The 23,764-nt window shown below is 36.2% G+C and overlaps 1 protein-coding gene and 1 long non-coding RNA gene across 6 annotated transcripts in view; one reads left to right on the top strand and one right to left on the bottom strand.

Moving 5' to 3' along the window:
* Window positions 1-23,764, bottom strand: part of MMP16 (matrix metallopeptidase 16) — a 298,247-nt gene that overhangs the window by 106,253 nt on the left and 168,230 nt on the right. For all 5 annotated transcript variants that reach the window (XM_047726509.1, XM_047726510.1, XM_047726506.1 and 2 more), the window contains one exon: window positions 22,877-23,181. In XM_047726509.1, coding sequence (XP_047582465.1) covers window positions 22,877-23,181 — 305 coding nt within the window. The remainder of the gene's footprint in view (window positions 1-22,876; window positions 23,182-23,764) is intronic.
* On the top strand, window positions 11,537-19,663 carry LOC125098084 (uncharacterized). The gene is made up of 3 exons (XR_007126710.1): window positions 11,537-11,724; window positions 17,350-17,355; window positions 19,653-19,663. It is a non-coding gene; the product is annotated as an uncharacterized LOC125098084 (long non-coding RNA).

The raw sequence follows: 23,764 nt of genomic DNA, 5'->3' as shown, positions 1-23,764 counted from the left end.
GCATCTAAAGTGTTGCTAGCATAGGTAGCTTCAGAGACCAAAAAGATAAAGTCTCCGTCTCAGTCCAAGATTATTAGATAGATACATTAATAAGTATAAGAAAGTCTTACAAATGTTGCAGGTGCTAAGAGAAAAGTCTATATAGACTAGTGAAGACTCAGATGAGAAATGAACAGTTCCATTAGGATACTGTTGTGGGACTAAATCTCAAGTTTAAAAACTGGAGGTAGGGTGACCAGTTATGCTGTAATCAAAATGCATATATGAGAAACAATGAGAATCTGAACCAAGTCACAGGCAGCATGGATGGCAAGGATGATATGGCCTAACAGAGTTTAAAGAAAAGCATACATGAACAGAGTTTAAATGATAATAATAATATCATGAACAAGTTAACATGGACAATAGGTAAAATAAAACACAAACACTGACCAAAAAAAAAGAGAATATTAAGACTGCAGCAGGTCTAGGGGGACATGGTAAGGTAACTTTTGAATATATTCATTTGAGATTCCTATGATGCAGTGAAATTTGGGTTTGGAACTCAGAAGAAAAAATGGCTTAGTATATGCTTTTACAAGCCTCTATTGTATAAGTAGTTTAAGCATGGTAGTGATGAAGGAAGCATAGAAAGGGTACAGAAAGAAAAAACTAAAATAAAATCCACAGTTAATATTTAGAGGATGGAGGAGAAAAAAATCATAAAGAAGAGTACCTTGGAGTAGCTGAAACAGTAGAACATAAAGTACCCTAGTGGGGAAGTTGAAAAAAGTTGAGTTTTAAGAAAGCAGATGTTAAATAAAAGTAGATGTCCAGAAAGAGAAGATTTGGACTTGGCAACTAAGAAGTGATGACCATTCCTGAGAGATGGAAGGTGAATTTAAGTTTAAAAATGAGGGAGAAGTGAAGTAGTAGAGATATAAAGCGCTCTCGGAACTTGGACGTAAAGAAGAGAACACTGTCATAGTGTGTGGGTTCCCATGTCTCCCTCAGTTTCGGTAATGTTAAATTTTTTTTAGTAAACTTTTTTATTAATGTAAAATATTGATATTATAAAATTTCACAGATCCTAAATGGTTAGCAAAACTGATCTTCACAAATTAAAGAAAAAAAAAACAAAAAACATGCAATCTATCCCCAGATCAAGAAATAGAATATTGCTACAATCCATCTCTTGTGACACCTTCTTGGTCACTAAATCCCCAATGTCACTGTTGTCAGATTCCTATCACCCAAGATTAATTTGCATGTTTCTGAACTCTGCGTTAAGGAAATCAAACTGTATATTATATTCTGTGAATCACTTTTTGAAAGTAAACATATTATGAGATTAATCCATGGTTTTGTATATTATTCATTCTCATTACTGTATAGTATGCTACTGAGTAAATAATACCATAGATTATCTTTTATGTTGTTGATATACGGTGGAGTCATTCTAGTTTGGGGCTACTAAAAATAGTGCTGCTTCTGAACTTGCTACTATTACATGCAGACACGCACAGGTGCACACGCCCACACAATAAAATGCCTATTCATTGGGCCTGCATATACTCAGCCGACAAAGTGACAAATAGTCTTCTAAAATCTCTTTATCAATTTTCACCTCCTCGGCACTGTTTGAAGCTACAAATGTTTCACGTTCACAGGAAAAATTTCCATAGTCAGTCTTTTCTATTAGCTGTTCTGCAGGATGACTGGTATCACACTGTGGTTTTAACTTATTTTTCCCAGAAGACTAAAGATATTGAGCAATTTTCATAGTTAGTCACATATCCCTTTTTGCAAAATACTTCTTCGAGCCTTTGCCCATTTTTATATGGGGTTACCCACTTGTTTTTGACGGGGTGATGTTCTTTATATGTCTTGAGAGCTGTGAGGGGTGAGATTTTGCCCTAGTTGGGAGGTAAGAAGTTAGCCTGCCACGACTTTAGGCTGGAAGAAGACATGAGACACCCAGGTCAGAGACAGAGGACAGTACCACTTACAGCTAATCATGCGTCATGAGCATCGGTATGTTTTCATTAGTTTCCCTTTACCGCGAGTCCTGTAAGAGTCACATAGATAGGTCTGGATATATTTCTGCACATTAAATATGATGTATTAAAGAAAAGAAACTCCGTGATTAGGGAGCCATGTTTTTTTAAAAATAATGGGCACTAAGTACACCTACTCTTTGTTCTAGAGGAAGGTATTATACTTATTACACTGGACCTTAAATATGACTGCTCTTTACTCCAGAGGAGTACACTGTCGGTATCTTTCCAGGTTGTATGCTATAAAGACACTGTAAAAAGATAGCCCAGGAAAAAATGAGTAGTTGGTCCTTGCAAGAAATTCAAGAAATCTATAAAGAATTCTATTCCAACAATATATTCTCCATATGGTTCCTTTACGTCTAGGTGTTACAGATACCTACTCTAAATAAATAACTTGTCTTTTCATACTTTTTTTTCTCAAAGATTTTATTTATTTATTTGACAGACAGAGATCACAAGTAGTTAGAGAGAGAGAGAGAGAAGAGGAAGCAGGCTCCCTGTTGAGCAGAGAGCCTGATGCAGGGCTCGATCCCATGACCTGAGCCGAAGGCAGAGGCTCTAACCCACTGAGCCACCCAGGCGCCCCGTCTTTTCATACTCTTAATGATGCTTTTTTTTTTTTTTAAGGAACAAATGGTCCTGATTATGATGAAGTCTAATTTATGGTCAATGCTTTTTTAATGTGTCTTGTTTTAAAAAATTCCTATTCACACTTCTATACATACTTAATTCTATAGATACCTATATATACTTCTGAAGATATACTCCTATAACAGACTTATAAACTTACTAGTTCTATCTTTCCCATTAAAATGTATGGTGTGAATCAGCTGTCAGTGTTCAACTTTTTGCATCCATATGAATATCGAGTCAAATTAGAACTATTTGTCAAAAAGGCCGTCTTTTCCTTATTATACTGTCATATAGTGACTATCATTAAACAATGGATTATACATGTGAGGATATATTCCTGGAATCTATGCTGTTTCAGTAATAAAGTCCCCTTATCTATCCTTATGCCATGATAGCACTCCAGTTATTACAGCAGTTTCACTAACCGTCTTCATGCCTGGTGGTTTAAGTCCTCCACTGGGTATTTTCAAACTTAAGGGCTGTTCTTGGATCTTTGCATTACCATTTGCCTAAAATCCTTTAGGATTTATTCTACTGTGGCTCTGTTACCAACAAGTTAATTTGGGTTTTCTTTGAGTGGAAATTTATTTTGTGTTTATTTTTGAAAGATATTTTTGCAGGAACAGAATTGTAGGTTAGCTGTTATCTTCTTTAAACACATTAAAAAAAGGATGTCATTCTTTTATCTTTTGACTTTCATGTCAATGCTGAGAAGCCAAAAGTCAGTACTATTGTTTTTCTCTTAAGGAAATTTGCCTTCCTCCCCTTTTTGACCCTCTAACTGCTTTTAAGATTTTCTCCTGTGATTTGAGTAGTTTTATCATGATGTGTCTTTGAGTAATTTTCTTTGTGCTTAATCATACTGGGGTTCCAAAAATTCTTTAATCTGTGGTGGGATATTTTTTATTTGTTTTGGAAACTTTCCTGCCATTTTCTCTATAAATATTGCTGTTATTCTATTTTCTCCCTTTCTGGGATCTGAATTTCCCCATGTTAAATCTTTTTCAGTGTGAAGTATTTGTATATCTGATTTGTTCTCTCTTAAAAAAATTACTCTTGATTTCTCTATGCTTCAGCTGGATATTGATCTATCTTCCAATTAACACATCATCTCTACTTGCCCGCTCTTCCATTGAATACATTTATTAAGTTCTTAATTTCAGTTATTTAGTTCAAGTATTTCTTTTTGACCCTTTATAATGATTCCATTTAACTGCTGAAATCCCTCTCCGTCTTCTAATCTATTTCTTAGACATATTCATCACTGTTAAAGTCTGTGAATGATAATTCCAATATATGGATCATGTGTACACACGTGCACGTGTGCACGTATATCTCCGGGTCCAGTTCTTTGGGTTGCCTCGTCATATTTTTACTGAGTGCCAAGCATTGTGTCTAAGAAATCAGGAGGTTCTAGATGATGATATTTTCACCCACAGAATATTCATCATATTCTCCGGTAGGTACCTACAAATGAGGGCATATCTCTTGAAATTTTTCAGACACTAAGTGGAGTCTGATTTATACTCCCTTTAAGATCCTGCTCCTGAGGTGCAGCTCCCTACACGTCCCAACTGGGAGGTGTGATATTTACCAGAGTCCCTCATTCTTGACAGGTCTTATACTCTAATTTTTGTATCTTTGCCACCAAGAATCAACTAAAAGCTCTGCTTGGTGTTTCAGTGGTTTGCTTGTCTCTGGATCTTTCGTCCAGTGCAGTTTATACATTTGGCAAAAGGCTGAAGGGCACAACAAAGTATTGAGGCTTCTCTCTCAGTGCTTCCCTTCTCTTAGGAATCTCGGTCCCTCGATTCTGGCTTCCTTCATGGCCTCCAACTCTAATTTTTTTTTTTTTTTTGCCTCTCTATCTTCATTAATTCTTGGAAGTTCTTCTGGCTTCTCTGCATCATAATAGCAACTCTACTGAAGCCCCAACCATAATCTGCAAAATGCCTCAGGATCACCAAATATATAGGTTCACCTTTCTTTTTTTTGGCTCTGCCTCACCCCATGGATCTTCACATTTCAAGTCCTGGATTTCCTAATAGCTCTTTGATATCTTTAAACACACACACACACAATTTTATTTATTTATTTATTTATTTATTTATTTATTTATTTAAGCTCAGTGGGAACATCCTTCTGCCATAAACTCTGTTATAGGCTCTGCTGTTTAGGTTTTTAAGGTACACTCAACTTCCCTTTTGACTCTGCCAGTGAGCAATAAAGACATTTTCAAATGCTTCTGATAATTTAAATTCTAAGCATACTTTTTTGGACATAAAAAAAAATTCCCCCTAAATTATCTCTAAGCTATTTTGGCACCAAATAATAAGTTCTTCACTTATAGCTGATTGTTCACATTCTGACATTTTGTACATCTCATTTGAATTATTTTTCTACAGATAAATTCCTACACATTCTCATAATAAGCACATCTTCCAATTTTATGCCCAATCATATTTCTGTGAGTTCCCTTTTAGCTTTTCAGACTACCTCAGCATTTTTCTTGATTGTGTTTAGGGTTTTTAAAAAGTCAAGTGCTTCTCAGTGCATTCTCATCTTTAAGTAATTTGTGAAATCATGGGCCCGAGAACTTATTCTCAGTACCCTATTATTAAGCATTCTCTTGTCAAATGTGTAACAGTTTCTACATATTCTACATCTTCCCTATAGGTTATCCTATTTAAACTCACAGTACTTCACACGTGTATTACATAAACTTTGGTCTAAGACCAAAATCCTTCTTTGGGAAAAAAAAAAAAAATTCATCTTTGTATATTTGGGCATCTTTTCCATTCTTTGTCCACATAATTATTGACTTTCCTTCCAAAAAATAGGGAAAAAAGCAGGAAACATGGTCAGTTCTCTACCCCTGTTCTTTATTTTCTGATGTAAGCAGAAGAATCAAAGTTAATAGCATTATGCTGTTTTACATGTTCATGAATGAACAGAAGTAAGGTTAAGACCATTAGAAACTCTGGCCATATTTCCATTAGTAAATTGTATTCATTTTCCCCACTCTTCCTATATTTATTATCTACAAAATATTGCTGTGATTTTGTTTTGAATTTTCTAGATAATTTCATAAATGTCCTTCTTTGTCTCGGTATAAAGTTGTGTTATTTATTTTGTGCTGTATCACCGATCTCCACAAAATGGAGTGCATTTAAACAACAATAATCATTCATTGTCTCTCACGGAGTTTGTGGACCAGAAATTTGTAAGAAGCTTGGCTGGGGAGTTGTGCCCTTGTGACTCTCATGAGGTTGCAATTACATGTATGCTGGATCTGTATCATCCTAAAAAGCTGGCTGAGACTGGACGGTCCAACTTCTGAAATGGCTCACTCACATAACGAGCAAATTGGTGCTGGTTACTGGTAGAGATCCACTTCCACCTGTGTCTTTCCATATAGCCTGGGTTTCTATAAAAATGGTGAGCGGGCTCTTCAGGCAAATGTCTTGAGAAAGAATAAGGGAAAGAGAGGGAAGTGTGTAGAGGGAAAGAGAGAGAGGGAGGGAGGTGTCTTAATAGCTCCAAGCAGAAGTTGCACCCTTTTTATGACCTAGACTTAGAAGGTAGATAGTATCGCTTTCACCACATTCTATTCATTAGAAGTGATTCACTAAATGGCGCATATTCATTGAGAGAAGAATTAAGCTCCATGTTTCAAAGGACCAAGTGTCAAGGAGTTTGTGGACATACCTTAAAAGCATCACTACAGCTACATATGCCTTAAACTCAAATTATAATTTATCCAATTATGGAAAATGGAAAGATAAAATTAATCTGGTTTCCACTGTTGACATGAATGTAATTCTACTGAATTAGTTTTTTTGTAAGATTCTAAATATATAACAAAGTTCTTTATAGTGTTTTTATATATTTTGCAAAAGTCTTAATAAACTTACTGAGCACATTTCATAACATTTTGACTAGAAAGCACTGCTGCCTATAAGAACTCAGAAAAGCAATTATTTCACATCAAAAATTTAAGAAAAGAAAATGGATAAAGTACTGTCTGCTAAACCGCATTCTATGCTTGAAGAAATATACACTGAATATTATAAGAGCCAGAGTTTTAAAACTCCAAAAAGATAAAAGGACGTACCATTTGAAAAGTCATCCAAGTTAAAATATCACTGAGATCAAATATTGACACTGGCCTCATCCAAGTTATCAACAAAATATTTGTGATGCAACAATAAAAATGTAGTACAACAATAGTGAAATAACCTATGACTGCCAACCAGGTACCCAAATAGGGGAAGAATGTTCCCCATTGGCAAGCCAAATAGATGTGGTAGCCTCCTTATTCTTCCTCATGAAAGAGGGCAGTTTTGCTCTCTCCTACTTCCTGAAAATGAGCAAGTGGGAGAAAAATGAGATAAACAATTAATATCCTTTCTATTTATAGTCCTCTAACAAATTAATGAAAATAGTTTAGTAGTATAGCCCAATAGGAACAAAGGTGAGAAATAGCTAGTGAGCATTCACAAAACACACGAGTGAGTAATACATACAAATGTATGTGCCAGTCAGTAAACAAGTATGTGCCAATCAAGTAACAAAATACGTAAACAGGTGAAATAAACTTCTCTATTCAAATTGGTCAAGGTGAAAAAATTAGGGAAAATGGAGTTACATTCAGGTGGGGGCTTTAGGTGCTTGAATGTGCATGCTGTGGAGTTATCCTACATGGGCGACTGACCTGGATCCCCACCTATAAACTATTACATTGGACACACTACTTAACCCTTTGTATTTCACTTTCCCTATCTGTAATCTTGGGACAAGAGCAGAATCTACATAACAGAGTTGCAGTGAGGACTAAGTGAAAATTCATTCATGGTACCTAACAGCGCTTAACAACTAGAACACAATAGTACCATTGTTTTTTAATTATCATTTTTACCACTATATCATGGCTATTGTTATGCTCCTGTTCAATAGGTTGTACACTCATATACACTGCTGGTGGAAGTGTAAATTGGTTCTGCATTTTTTTTTCCAAAGATTTTATTTATTTATTTGGCATAGAGAGAGATCACAAGTAGGCAGGGAGGTAGGCAGAGAGGGGGGGAAAGGAAGCGAGCTCTCCACTGAGCAGAGAGCCTGATGTGGGGCTTGATCCCAGGACTCTGAGATCATGACCTGAGCTGAAGGCAGAGGCTTAACCCACTGGGCCACCCAGGTGCACCTGGTTCTCCATTTTAAAAAATAACCTAGGGGCACCTGGGTAGCTCAGTGGGTTAAGCCTCTGCCTTCAGCTCAGGTCATGATCTCAGAGTCCTGGGATCAAGCCCCACATCAGGCTCTCTGCTCAGTGGAGAGCTCGCTTCCTTTCCCCCCCTCTCTGCCTACCTCTCTGCCTACTTGTGATCTCTCTCTGTGTCAAATAAATAAATAAAATCTTAAAAAAAACCCCAAAAACCTAATAACATATCTAGTTCTTTTTTGTTTGTTTTTTTCCATATCTAGTTCTTTTAAAAGATTTATGTTTCTTGGCCAAATAATTGTGTGACTCTATTCCTGAGAAATAACTAGGAAAAATAAATAAATAGCTAGAGTGTCAACCAAAGTTTTTGCAAAAATATGTTCATTATAACTAATAGCAAAAATTGAAAATAACCTAAATTTTTGTCCATTGGTATAATCTCCATAGATTATATTCATTTACATGACAGAATATTGGGCTACAACGATGATGTTTTACTGAATTCAGGAGAACTATGGGTAAATAATGTGCAGTGAAAAATATAAATATTTTAAAATCATATATAGTATAATAATTATATGTATATCTGTCCAGGTTTATAGCTCTATTTTATCTAGCAATCAATATATTGGGATATTAAATCTCTCAGACCTTTCAGTGGTTGCCTTTGAGTGGAAGTATTAAAGATGATTTTAATGATTTTCTTTCTAACTCCTGGATTTTATTATATTTCACTCCAGGAATTCATACATATGATTAATCATATTATAATTATATCACAGTTAAAGAGTTATTAGAAATTATGGATTCAATATTAAATCAAATGTGCAGTCAACACTACAGCTATCAGGAAGAAAACTATTGTTTTAGCATCTAATTTTATTTTTATTATGTGCCAGGCATTGCAGTAGGTGTACTGACATGTTTAATGTGTTCAAATAGTGGTTATAACCTTTTTTTTTTTTTTTTTTTTTTAAGATTCTATTTTTATTTATTTGACAGAGAGATCACAAGCAGGCAGAGAGGCAGGCAGAGAGAGAGGAGGAAGCAGGCTCCCCGCCGAGCAGAGAGCCCGATGCGGGGCTCGATCCCAGGACCCCGAGATCACGACCCGAGCCGAAGGCAGCGGCCCAACCCACCGAGCCACCCAGGCGCCCCTGGTTATAACCTTTTTAACCACCATCCTCAGCCTGTATTACAAATAGGGGAAAAAAAGCTTGGTTTAAGAGATGACTAAATATGGTAGATTGATATCTCAATTGGTCTATTTTTAACAGCCATGATATAGGCATTGAGAAATATAGTCTATCTTTATCTGAAGGTTAATAATCATTTTGCTCTTTTTTGTAAGATATGGAGATAAATAGCTATTTCGGAGTGAGCATATGCCTATATTGGTACTTTGAAAAAAAAAAGGATTGATGGAACCCATCAGGTCAAATCTAAGAAGAGCAAAGCAGGAAACTGACTGCATCATCTTAAATGAAAACACAGGTAAGTCAGTGTCACTAAGACATTCTGAGTAGAAGTGTGGATACTCCTAGATCAGTGCCATGAAAATAAAGAAATGCTTAAATCTGCTTCAAAAAAAAATGAAGAAAATTTCACTTCATTTTAGATGTGCCATTTTGAACCTAATCATTTGAGATCTATGTATGCCAAAGTGCATGCCTATTTTCTGAGTATAAACTCATGGGGTCCTAAAGAGAAATGAAGAGAACATTCAACTTGAGGGTAGGGTGTGATGATATTGATACCCTTCCTCCTATCATTGCCCCAACCCTCTGTCTTGAACTGAAGATGAGGCAGGTAGAATAGGGAAAGGCTGGGTACATGCAAGAGAACAAAATATAGGGAACTGAGTCTGATCACTAACAGAATGTTTGACAACTGAGTAAACCCTGTGATAGCTCTGTGTCTTCTCAGGGCCACAAGCCTCCTGTTGTTGCTCCAGCCCACAGGCAGGCATGTGCATGAAGACATTGTTAGCTTACAAAGATGGAGAATGACCCCTCCACCAGAGGTGTTAAGAGGACCAACTGCACATTCAGAGTATATTTAGAGTATATGTCCAAAAAATCAGACGGTGCCTGTGAGTAGTAACTTGCATAGAGCATGTGCAATGATATTTGAGTTCCTGGAAATCTCTGCCTATTTGTAGAACCCTACTACATGTACATTCCACCCCTTGATTATAACTGCTCATAAAGATGAAAGCCGCCCCCACCCTGTCTACTCTTTCCAACTCAGATCCTTGGAATGTGCTTGCACTCCCCCTCCTTTGGAGTGTATACTCTTGCTTTACAATTAAAGGTTCTGCTGTTATACTTTACTCTGACTTGTCCTTGAATTCTTTCTGGAAGTCAAGAACTTGGCACCAGCTGTTGTGGCAGTTGAGGTCTCAGGGCCCCAAAACTCCCCCAGTCTCTGGTATCAAAAGGATAATATTTAGGAATAGTCTCAGGGTTGAACATAAATCAGGGTGAGTTAGGTTAGTTTAACTTAACTCATATGAGTTGATAATAAACTTAGGTAAAGGGAAGTATTTCCTAAAGCTTCCTGAAAGCTTCTCTTATTTTCCCCTGGTGACTTGGGCCAACTGACCGCAGGCTGAAGTACAAAGAGTTCTACCTGAAGTCATGATTATTTTTAAATATAGTAAGCAAATGACAAATTTATGCTCTATTCTGTCTGGAAATTTATTTTGTAAGATACCCTATCTCTAGTTTTGATTTCATTTATTCCATAATAATTCACTGTTTTTAAAATAGTAAAGAAACGGGGCACCTGGGTGGCTCAGTGGGTTAAGGCCTCTGCCTTCAGCTCAGGTCATGATCCCTCGGTCCTGGGATTGAGTCCCGCATCGGGCTCTCTGCTCAGCAGGGAGCCTGCTTCCTCCTCTCTCTCTCTGCCTGCCTCTTTGCCTACTTGTGATCTCTGTCTGTCAAATGAGTAAATAAAATAGTAAAGAAAGTGTGCTATACTTAGATCAATGGAACAGAATACAGAATTCAGAAATGGACCCTCAACTCTATGATCAACTAATCTTCAGCAAAGCAGGAAAGAAAATCCAATGGAAAAAAGTCTCTTCAACAAATGGTGTTGGGTACATTGGACAGCCACATGCAGAAAAATGAAACTGGACCATTTCCTTACACCACACATGAAAATAGACTCAAAATGGATGAAAGACCTAAGTGTGAGATAAGAATCTACCAAAATCCTAGAGGAGAACACAGGCAACAACATCTGTGACCTTGGCTCAGCAACTTCTTCCGACATGTCTCCAAAGGCAAAAATGAACTATTGGGACTTCATCAAGATCAAATGCTTTTGCACAGCAAAGGAAACAGTTAATAAAACCAAAAGACAACCAACACAATGGGAGAAGATATTTACAAATGAAGTATCAGATAAAGGGCTAGCATCCAAAATCTATAAAGGACTTATCAAACTCAACACCCAAAGAATAAATAATCCAATTAAGAAATGGGCAGAAGACATGAACAGACATTTCTCTAGAGAAGACATACAAATTCCAACAGACACATGAAAAAATGTTAACATCACTTGACATCAGGGAAATACAAATCAAAACCACAATGAGATACCACCTCACACCAGTCAGAATGGCTAAAATTAACAAGTCAGGAAACAACAATGTTGGTGAGGATGAGGGGAGGAAGCAGAACCCTCTTACACTATTGGTGGGAATGCAACCTGGTATAGCCCCTCTGGAAAATAGTAGGGGGATTCCTCAAAAAGTTGAAAATAGAGCTACCCTAAGATCCAGAAATTGCACTCCTGGGTATTTACCCCAGAGATACAAATGTAGCAATCCAAAGGGGCACCTGCACCCCAATGTCTATAGCAGTAGTTCCACAATAGCCAAACTATGGAAAGAGCCCAGATGTCCATCGACAGATTAATGGATAAAGAAGATGTTGTATATATGTATACAATGGACTACTACTCAGCCATCAAAAAAAAAAAAAAAATGAAATCTTGCTACCTGCAATAACAAGGATGGAACTAGAGGGTATTATACTAAGTGAAATAAGTCAATTAGAGAAAGACAGTTATCATATGCTCTCACTCATATATAGAATTTAAGAAACAAAACAGAGGATCATAGGGGAAGAGAGGAAAAAAATAAAACAAGATGAAACCAGGGAGACAAACCATAAGACACTCTTACTCATAGGAAACAAACTGAGGGTTGTTGGAAGGGAGGAGAGTGGGGGGATGGGGTAACTGGGTAATAGACATTAAGGAGGGCATGCGATGTAATGAGTAGTGTGTGTTATATAAGACTGATGAATCACTGAACTCTACCTCTGAAAGTCATAATATACTATATGTTAATTAATTGCATTTACAATTTTTAAAATGTGCTATATATTTTGTGCACCAAAAAGTTACAACTAAAGGAAGAACGGATTAGGACAAAGCATAGTAGGCTGATTAGATAAAGGCAGGGTCTTTTTCTTTTTTTCTTTTTAGAGAGGGGGAGGGAGCAACAGAAGGAGAGGGAAACAGAAAATCTCAAGCAGGCTCCACATCCAGTGCAGAGCCTGACCTGACAGGGGGACAGATATCACCACCCTGAGGTCAGGCCCCGAGTGGAAATTGAGTCCTGTGTTTAACTTACTGAGCCGCCCAGGCACCACAAGGGCAGGATCTTGAGGACTGAGTAGGACTGTATGTTGGAGGGGGTGGTGGACATAAAATGTAGCCATTTTTCCCCAGAGGCAGAAATTCAGTTAGAAATAATGAGTAAATAGGGGCCCTTGCGGGGCTCAGTTGTTAAGCATCTGCCTTTGGCTCAGGTCATGATCCCAGGGTCCTGGGATCAAAGAGCCTTGCATCAGGCTCCCTGCTCAGCGGGAAGCCTGCTTCTCCCACTCCCTGTGCTTCTGTTCCCTCTCTTGCTGTGTCTCTCTCTGTCAAATAAACAAATAAAATCTTTAAAAAAATTTAAAAAAAGAAAAAGAAAAAGAAAAGAAACAATGAGTAAATGTCAAAGGAGATAGGAAGGAGAAGTGTGACTATAATTATATAAGCTGACTTCAATATGAGATGCATGGTTATCTGCTAAGTCAAAGGATTTAGGTTGGAAGTTTAAAGGTTTAAACATTACAGTTAATTTAATTCTTCTGGATCACCTTGCAAAGAAATAAGCTGTAAAAGAGAAGTGAACATTTCCTCTGCATGTTTCTATTAGGTAGAAAAACATTAATACCACTCATCTAGCTAAAATTTTTGTTGATAAAGTCACTCTCAAAAAGGACTCTAATGAAAAATTTCATTAGGTAAAAAACTATTATTTTAAACTGGTTTAATATGTAATTGTAAAAATGTGTTTAATAAAAACGTAAAAACGTATTTTCTTATTAGTAATTCCTTCTTTGGCACTGCCCTGGATGAGTAAATCTACTAGAACTAAATGAGTATCAGTTTTCTTGATTTCATATTCTATCCTATATGCAACCTTTAATAATAAAATTGAGAAGATCAGGTGGTTCTAAAAAAGTAAATGTTGGCAAGTGAAGGAAAGTTCTAAAAAAGCACCAATTTTGCTCTAAGGAAATAGTCTGAATGTAACACACACACACACACACACACACACACACACACATATTTTGGAGACTTCTGCCACAAAATAGAAAAAAAATGATTAAATTTCGTCTAGAAAGTTAAGATAAAAAATCAGAGAAAGGGGAATTTAGACTGGTTATTTTGTATATATTCCAGATGAATATAATAAGGAATAATCTGAGTGAAGTCGAATTTCCTATGTGTTAACATAAGCCACAGTAAATAGGAAATAAGTTATTATTCTGAAAATTCTTATATAATAATACGCTACTTGAGATGACTTTTCTAACTCTGAAATTTAATAACTCAGTGTTTAATCAGAAACACATATTTACTTTTATGCAGGAGCAAATTTAAAATTTAATGTATTCAAGACATTGTTTGAGACTCTGAAAAGAGTATTTTTTTAAAAACTGTAAATAATTACTTTAATAAAGTCATTGAACTAGAACTGCTACAGAGAAGTAATCAAAGGCTCTTGCTTTTGGGTAAGGTGGAGCCACCAGAATTTTTACATTTGAAAAAGTCAAACTTTACAGGTAAAAATTAAATTGTTCCTTACATATAATTATATGTTCTCATTTTTTTATATGTTCTCATTTTAATAAAATCTACTATTGCTGTGATGTGTTTTCAAACACTACCTCATTTTTATTTTAATTTTTTTACTATCCCATTTTTACTATTCTGTAAATTCTCTAGTACCTGTTTTGAATTAAGTGATGGTATAGGATATAATACTGAAAAGAGGCTGCACAATTTCAATAAAGAAATTAACCCTTAACAGATGCATACTCAACTCTTCCTATTTTCCTCCTTACGAGATAGTTTATATTCTGCGACCTGAATAAAATTTCCTAAATCATCGGTATGTTCATTTTATTCTCTTGGTCACAAGAGTTTAGTGGATTCTAATGGGGCCATAAGAAAAATCAATCTCGTTAACATGTCACTAAATAATTTCAACAAATTAGAAAAAACCAAACTTCCTAGTCTCAGCTATTACTACTATTCACTCTTAATTATCCTGTTATCTACAGCTGTGTTCCTCAGGCGAGGGTGATTTTTGCCCCAAGTGGACAGTTGACCAACAAGAGACACTTTTTTTTTTTTTTTAATTATTTATTTGACAGACAGAGATCACAAGTAGGCAGAGAGGCAGGCAGAGAGAGAGAGGGAAGCAGGCTCCCCACTGAGCAGAGAGCCCGGTGTAGGGCTCAATCCCAGGACCCTGGGATCATGACCTGAGCCAAAGGCAGAGGCTTTAACCCACTAAGCCACCCAGGCACCCCCCCAAAAAGAGACACTTTTGATTGGAAGAAATATTTGGGTTCCTACTGGCATTTATGGACAGAGGCTAGAGATGATGCCATTAATGCATGGAACTCTTCCCCACAGTTTTTGAAATCTACTTCAAAAGAGATGAACAATATCATGGTTAATGGAATCTTTATATTTACTTGTAGGATGGATTTATTTATGGATCTGATTTTGTAAATTTTGCAATGAATGCAATGATTTTGAATTGCATAGTACTTTCTTATTTTAGAAAAATATGTTTTTGCTATTATGTGTTTGTATATTTCCTTTGGTTATATTTCCTCTCTTCCCTCCTTTGGGAGAATCTATAATTCTTAAGCTGGAGCTATCTACCAGCTCTTCTTTGTCTATCCTTGAATTTCACATCATTTTATCTTATCATGCTTTTCTGAAACGCTTACCAAGATTTCTTTCCACATGACAGACTCAGTTTTTACAGTAATGATATGTTTCTTTTCCTATTCCATAGAGAGCCTTCATGGGTATTCAGAGTTGTTTTCAATATTGTTGTTTTGAATCACTAGATAAAATAATTTCGGGTATGGGCTTTTCTCTTGAGTCTTCAAGTAGATTCTCCCTTTCCCTGGTTCTTTAGTATCCTTTTAATGCTCTCATTTTGTTGTTACCAACAGGTAACCTGTGACTAGTTACCAAACTTTCTGTGCCTCAGTTTTCTTGCAAAATGGAAGTAATTCTGCTATCTATAAGTCTGTGGTGAGGGGTAAATGAGTTGAGGACATACAAAGAATTTAAAACAGTATCTGAGACATACGAAACGCTCAACTAAATTTGGCCTTATGAAACTTTGAATGAGATTGATGATAAACTGGCAGAGAGGTGTTTTTTTTTTTTTTTTTTCCTTGAGAGAGCGAACTGGTGCAGGATGAGGGGGAGGGGCAGAGGGAGAAAGAGAGGGAGAGAATCCCATGCAAGCTCCATGCTCAGCATGGAGTTCAACATGGGACTCGACCTCACAACCCTGAGATCATGACCTCAGCTGAGAGCTCAAGAATTAGATGCTCAACCAACTGAGCCACCCAGGCACCCCAGCAGAGAGGTTTTTAATTACTTCTTGATGCCCCTGTTTTCTTAGGTTCTTGACTTCCCATGATCGTAGGTCAATCTCCATTTCTCAGTACACATGCATCTATTATAATAGCCTTGCCTAAGAGAAGTGCAACCTTCCTCCAAACCCACAGTGTTCTTGTTCTCTGATGCATTAAATCAATGAAAAACTACGATTTCCACTGTGGATTACATTGAGAATTATTTCTGCTGCTGCCTTGATAGGTAGTCAATACACTGGGAAGGAGGTGAATTGTGGCAACATTTGATTTCAAATGAAGAAGTGAGTTATAAATTAGATGTGAGCATAATTAGTAGATAGTTTTGTTGTGCTTAAACTGTAAGGAAATTATTAAAGAGGTACTATGCCAGGTTTTGTAATGGTATGGTTGTAATTCTACAAAAAATAATTGTGCAAAACTAAGGTAAAAATTAATTGCTAGTCTTAATAATCTAGACAATAAAACACTAAAATTATTAATTTTAGTAATTGCATTTTCTCAAAAACTCAAAGACATTAAGTTTTTATTGGTAAACTAATGTTTAAATTTGAAATTTCTACTATATTTTGCCTTGTTGATGACCACCTAAGTGACATATATGAAGATAAGTTACAAAGCAAATTCTATAAATACTATATAAGGAGAGGGATAACAGAAACTAAACAATGGTCAGTAGGTCAAAATCTGAATTAAGGTAAATTATGGTTAAGCAACTAATTCACAGATGCAGAGTGTATCTAATGTCAAACTAACCTCCTAACATAATGGTGTGGCAGACACTTGCTAGTTGTTCATCAAACCCATCACCTTTCTCCAGCCTTTTCTGAGATTAAGTATGGCCATGGAATTGAATTCTAGTTCGTGGAACTTGTCAGCAATGTTATCACCACCTGCAGGTCTGGCACAGAACACCACTAGTGAGCAAATCTATCTCGGGTCTCCTAGCTACTGTCTGGATGTTAATGCCCAAGGCAACTCTGGAAATCATGTGTTGATGATGGCTGAGCCTCGATTTTTCTGGGTCTTGGACTGAGTGAGTAGACAGTCCTCTGCCCTACCACGTGTGCAAGAAATAAAATTCTATTGTGGTAAGCCACTGAAATCTCTGGTATTACCCATTTCATTTATTAAGAGTTCTATATCATATGTATTTTAATGTTCACAATCCACCTACACACTTCATTAAAACTGATATAATGAAATGTTTTGAGCGTAATGACACCAATCCATCTGCTTTTCTCTAACTGCACACAAGGATCTAATAAATAAGTACATTGTGAAGCAATGTAATTGAGAAGTTCTGAAGAATGGAAGATTATTAGAGTCACCAGTGTACTGAAATAAGATAAACTCAGTGAAATTAAGTTTATTCCAGGAAAGAAGTCAGAAGGAAAGAAGTCATGTTTTGTTTTTGTTTTTGTTTTTGTTTTTTTGATGGACAGAGATCACAAGTAGGCAAAGAGGCAGGCAGAGAGTGGTGGTGGTGGGGGGGAAGCAGGCTCCCTGCTGAGCAGAGAGTCTGATGCGGGGCTCAATCCCAAGACCCTGGGATCATGACCTGAGCTGAAGGCAGAGGCTTTAACCCACTGAGCCACCCAGGCGCCCCAGAAATCATGTTTTTAAAAACACACAAAAATATTTCTATTACAGATTTGAAAAGCCAAGTTAATTTGAGAGAGAGAGAGCTTCCAAGGTAAAACATGGTAAGGTAAGAACTATGTGGTAGAAAGCTAATATTTTTAGGTTTTAAAATCTCAATAAGTACTCTGCTTTTAAAGATAGATTAAGGGCCTTGACAGCCTCGTCCTATCAAATGATTCCCTTGTCTTCAAAAAGCACAGGAAAGATTGATCTGGACGATATTCCCACAGACTATAGCACTTCCAGGCCTCTTGGTAAATATCTGTTTGGCATCCAACTTTTCCTGTCCTCAAAGATCAAGGTTAAGATCCTGTAAGCATTGGAAAAATATTAGATAGCAGTTACAGTTGCAAAATGAGCACAAAATTTGGGAAAAAGCAGACAGCTGGTTAAGGCTTAAGTCTATTTCTTGGCACCAACTCATCTCTAGTGTGCCAACGACAAAATGTCTCCTATAGAAAGTTAACTCTCCCCAGTCAACACAAATCAAGTCCATTGACTCAGGCATCTCATCATGAAGAGTTTTAACATCAACTAGATTTATTCAGAGAATGAGCTGGCTTACATGTAGAATTTGACTGCTTCACATTTAATGGTTATATTAGCCAGGCTCTCCAGAAAAACAGAACCGATAGGATCTATACAGATACTTAAGAGGAGATTTATTATAGGAATTAGCTCAAAAGGTTATGGAAGCTGAGAAGTCTCACGATCTGCCTGCCATATGCAAGCTGGAGAACCTGGAAAGCCAAAGGTGTAATTCAGTCAGAGACTGACAGCCCAAGAACCAGGAGTTCTGGTCTCCAAGGGCAGGAAAAGATGTGTCTCAACTCAAGAAAAGAGAGAAAATTACCCTTTCCTCTTCTTTTTCTATTTGGCCCTCAATGGACTGGATGATGCCTGTTCATATTGGGGAAGGAGGATCTTCTTTACTCAGTCTACTGAATCAAATGCTAATCTCCTCCAGAAACACCCTCACAGACATATCCAGAAATTATATTTATTCACTATATGTGTTCCCCTTTTAGCCCGCACAAAACTCCATACAAGCTCCCCTTAGCCCACACAAAACTAACCATCACGATGATGGACTAGGTTTTAAGGGTTTTGATAAAGATGATAAACTTTTCTTTGATGATAAAAATTTTTTGATGATAAAATTGTTAGCATCATCTCTCTCTCTCCCTAGTTTTTAGACAAACAGCCACAGCAGCCCTGAGCACCTCCTGACCATCTTATTTCCGGCAGTGATTTTTCTGATAATAAACGGAACCAATGCCATGCATTCTTCTTGTTAATAGAATTGCAACTCTATGGTATAGTAAGACTTGCCTCTAGATATTTTCCTGCTGTAGTTTTATATAACATTTTAATATTTAACCTTTTTGCTTAGAGATCGTCAATTTGAAATCCTATTACTGTGGTACATACTTTTCTAATTAGAAAGGATCTTTGTGATAAGTTTGTGTTTACGTTGATAGTGCCTTTTAAACTTTATACTGTAGCCAAGGAAACAATATGATAATGATGCTCAAAATGAATCTTAACAGTTTGCTAGAGTTAAATTTTCCAACTCACATTCAGGCAATGTATACTTTTCAAAAAAACCCCACCATATCACAGTTACATTTTCTATTTAGAACTACTATGCACATGTTTGGCTTATCTACTCCATGGGGGTAAAAAAAAAAAAAAAAACCTCTTGGAAAAAGTGGCATTATTTTTATTAGGTAGGGGAGTGTGTGTGTGTGTGTGTGTGTGTGTGTGTGTGTGGTATTTATTTATTTATTGTAATATAATTATTGTATAATTTACTTAATGGGTTTTAGCTTGAGTTTTTGAAAGGTATCATGACTATAAGCAAATTGATAGGAAAGTGGATAACAATGAATTAAAGGTTACTGGCAGCCCAAGACACTGTTTATCTCTTTTGAGGTAGACAGAATTCAAATTGCCTTCATTAGCTGAGCAATATGCTGTGGAAAATGAGCTAGGTGCTTATCAAGAGGCTCTTTCATTTGCATTTTTGCTAAATTATCAAGCTGCTCTGTTTTCTAGGTGCTTAAGAGCTGTGAATAGGAAAGAAAGAAAATTTTTCAGTTAAGTAAGCTTGGGGGCATTTGAGGACTAAAGAAAAGAAGAAGTTTATCAATGAAGATGTCAGAATTGTTCCTTGGATATATGTGATACAAAAAGATAATCTTACAGACAGTTAGGATCTAGGATGTACAAAGGCATTAATTCTCCCCACATTCACCAGCAACACAGCAAAGCTAGAGGCTGTTCTTTTTTTTTTTTTTTTAAGATTTTATTTATTTATTTGACAGAGATCACAAGTAGACGGAGAGGAAGGCAGAGAGAGAAAGAGGGAAGCAGGCTTCTTGCCGAGCAGAGAGCCCGATGCGGGACTCGATCCCAGGACCCTGAGATCATGACCTGAGCCGAAGGCAGCGGCTTAACCCACTGAGCCACCCAGGCGCCCTAGAGGCTGTTCTTTTGATAAATGATCAATACTTCAGCATGACACCACCCTAGCTGCCCTGCTGTTGCTAGTTAAAAGTCTGAATTTCAATTAAGCAGTAAATCTTTATGGTATTACATCTTGAACAGACAGTTAACTTCTCTCTAATCCCCTACGATTCTGAAATACTATGATTTTGTAGTCATTTTCCTTAAGCTCACTCAAAAGAAAAAATGTGTATATGTGATCAGTAAAAAAAAAATCTTCTTCCAAATGAAACACTAATTATTAAGTAATTTGTTTTGTCTTAATAGAATGCCTACATACAAAATTATTATATTTCTATAGTGTAAATTGAGAGGCAATCAAATGCATTAATACATAATCTGAGTCAAAAGTCCATTGACATGCTTGTGTATCTTTAGCTCATTATGTTCTATTTCAATTTTATTCCACATATATATTCCTTGGAAAACCTCTTAAGTTGTGCAAAAACCCAGAAGCATTCATAACAGCAATTACACTTAAATCAGTGTAAACATTCTAATCTCCTGTCATCTCAAATATTCCTATAGATTTTTTCTTAAAGCTTTTTATTTTCAAAAAGTATTTCTTGATACCTAAAAAAATGCAGCTAATAAAGGATATATGTAAAAAATGTGTGCAGCTTTCTTAAGGATTTCAATATTTTAAGAGAAAATATAGGCCATTTGATAGGCACCATCACCAAATTAACAAGACTTCAAAGCTCCATATTTATAGTAGCCTTAACAACTGGGTCTATTATTAGGATAAAATACAATTTTGGAATTGTAATTACTGGAATAAAAAAAATTTCTCTGTTTAGAATTGTAGAAGAAGTCTTTTCCCAGAAGCAAATACAATTTTGCCTCAATCAGCAAAATTCTACCATTAGAAGTGCTATTCTTCTCAATCATTTAGAATGCAAACATTTATATTAACAACTCAATTGAAGATGTCTGAACTTGTTCATTAGAATACTTGTGTAATTTTGATAAAAACAAGATAGGGGCAGCTGGGGTTGCTCAGTTGGTTGAGCATCTGACTCTTGATCTCAGCTCAGGTCTTTGGATCAGAGTTTGTGTCATGAATTTGAGCCTCATATTGGGTGTGGAGCACACTTAATAAAAAAAAAATTTAGAAGTAAGATAAACACAGTTAATTTTTAAATGATTTATGTATCAAACCAGTGTGGGCCTACTATTACATTGCAAATATTTTATTATTGGATGCTCAGGCATAGCCTAGGTTAAACATTCCTGAATAGAAAGCATGTCTACTTGCAATGTCCCAGCCTTACAATACAACATCCAGAGTGAGAATAGGTATACAGCATGGTAGAGGTTTCTTGAGCTAATGATCAGTTAGCCAGGAATTGAATGCCGCCTGTTCAACTTCAAAGTTTGGCTTTCATTACCCTACTATACAGTGAAATCTCCCAGCATACTTGCCATTGTCTCCAAATCAGTTCTTAAGAATGAAGTCATAAGTTCATAGTCAATATACCTAGTAAGAACAATGCAAAAGGCCATTTTATTGTATATTAGATATTTTATTTTCTTTTGGAAAACAGGAACAGGTATTTATTATATTTTCTTTCTTTGAAAACTGATGTTATTTTAAATTTAATTCAACTTACTTCATTCTATCCATATGTTTGAACTCTGTGCTTTCTCAAAATGCAAGGCTATTAGACTAATTCAACTAACTAAACTTTCTGATGAACATAGCTTAATTTAATGGCTGGGTTTAACTCATCAAGGAGGAATTAAGAGTTTTATTAGCTGATTAGCTGTCATTACAACAATGCATGCTGTATTTTCAACAACATTCTACTAGTGAGGAAGAAAAATATTTAAGTCTTGATTACAAGAATTGTAAGAGGTGGATAGTTAGGAATCTTCTAACTCTAGGATCTCGTAATTATGTGAATTTTTTTTTATACATAAAATTGAAGTATGGATTGTTGTGTAGGAAGAAACACATGCTTCTTATGTGAAATAACTATTCTTTCAGTTATCGAATTTTTTAAATTTAATTTTGCATATCAGAATAATTATAAAGATTAAAAATCTGACAGATTTGTTGGAATAGATTTGCAAAAAGTTGTTTTTTGAATAAAAATAAAGAAAGATATAATATAAAGTTATAAATTATGTAGTCATATCATACTGGGAGACCAAGAAAATGGAAATAAGGATGAAAGGAGCAAAATTTTGCAAACTAGAAAGGTGATAATAGAAAAGAAAAGAAAAGGAAGATGGCAGAAGCTACATCACAAATGTCAAGCAGGTTAAGTTTCAAGTGGAAACACTGCAATATGGTGTAGAAAAAAATGGCAGAATTTCCTTAAGCATGTTCCATGACTTAAAATACTATGAAGTCTTTTAAATACAATTTTTTTTTTTTATTTGACAGAGAGAAATCACAAGTAGGCAGAGAGGCAGGCAGAGAGAGAGGAGGAAGCAGGCGCCCCACTGAGCAGACAGCTCGATGTGGGGCTTGAACCCAGGACCTGGGATCATGACCTGAGCCGAAGGCAGCGGCTTAACCCACTGAGCCACCCAGGCGCCCCACTATGAAGTCTTTTAAATGCCATTTTATAGAAAACAAAATTCACTTTATTTACAGAACACAGTGTAAAGTTCTAATTCCTAGGCACAGACCACACAAAAAACTAGCAATGTCTACTGGCAGTGACATACAAATTCTTGTTCTAAAATGTTATGGAAAAGCTTCATATCATGTTTTATCATTTTAAAAGCAAATTTGGAACCAACACCTTAAAAGTTTTTAAATTAGTAAATCACCTGGGCATTCCAAAAATAGAAATAAAAACAGAACAATCTGCAATGAAAAAAAGCTATGCACTTACCATCATGATTAGGATTTCCTAGTGTCCATGGCTCATCTGAGTCAAAATGAGTGTCTCCCCCAATTCCTGGTCCAGGGAAGTAGGCATGTGCCAAAAACCCTCCCTCTCCATCAAAGGGAGAACTGTCTCCATGAAAACCAGAGGCGAAAATGATGGTTATATCCACATCGCGTTTGCCATTTTCCAATTCGCTGTAAGGAACTTCTTCAAATGTCAGAGGAGTTACATTCTGCCACACATCAAAGGCACGGCGAATAGCTTTGCGGGTTTCAGGGTCTCCTACTTTGGGAGTTACGTTCTTTATACTGAAATTTAGAGAAGAGAATAAGAAGTATGGCTTTTTAATATTCCATCCGACTTACTACAGATAGGCTTTTTACAGATTTTGATCTATTCAGTTGAGTAAAATACCGGAAAAACAGCCTTACATAAATAGGGAAGAAATTAATCAATGCCTCATGTCTTTATATCTAGGTTTCACCACCTGGGGTCATTTAATTCTCAAGAGAATAGTATTCCTCTGGCAAGGCTATAAATAGAAGTTCTCTGCAGAATGGGTTAACAGTAGGGTAACTGGATCAATCAGTCACTTTGCCTCCTGAACAAAAGAAAGGCAGCTTTGCCAAATGATCAAACAGGTGCAACAGTCTCGAGCTGAAACTAAAAATTCACTTTCTTTCTTGTTATCATTACTTTTAGGGGCCACTTCCAAACAATGTCCTTGTGTTATTCTTTATTGATGAATACCAATTTGGCAGACAAGAAGTTATTTCTTAGTTTTCATAGAAAAGGTTAATTACATTTTCTTATATTCTATTGTTTTCTTATGATATATTTAATTCTTTCTACTTATAAAAAGCAATGTGAGCAAGTGGCTTTTTAGTACAA

Source organism: Lutra lutra, chromosome 4 (assembly GCF_902655055.1).
Source record: "Lutra lutra chromosome 4, mLutLut1.2, whole genome shotgun sequence".
NCBI lineage: Eukaryota > Metazoa > Chordata > Mammalia > Carnivora > Mustelidae > Lutra > Lutra lutra.
This window is presented reverse-complemented; position numbering and strand designations above follow the sequence as displayed.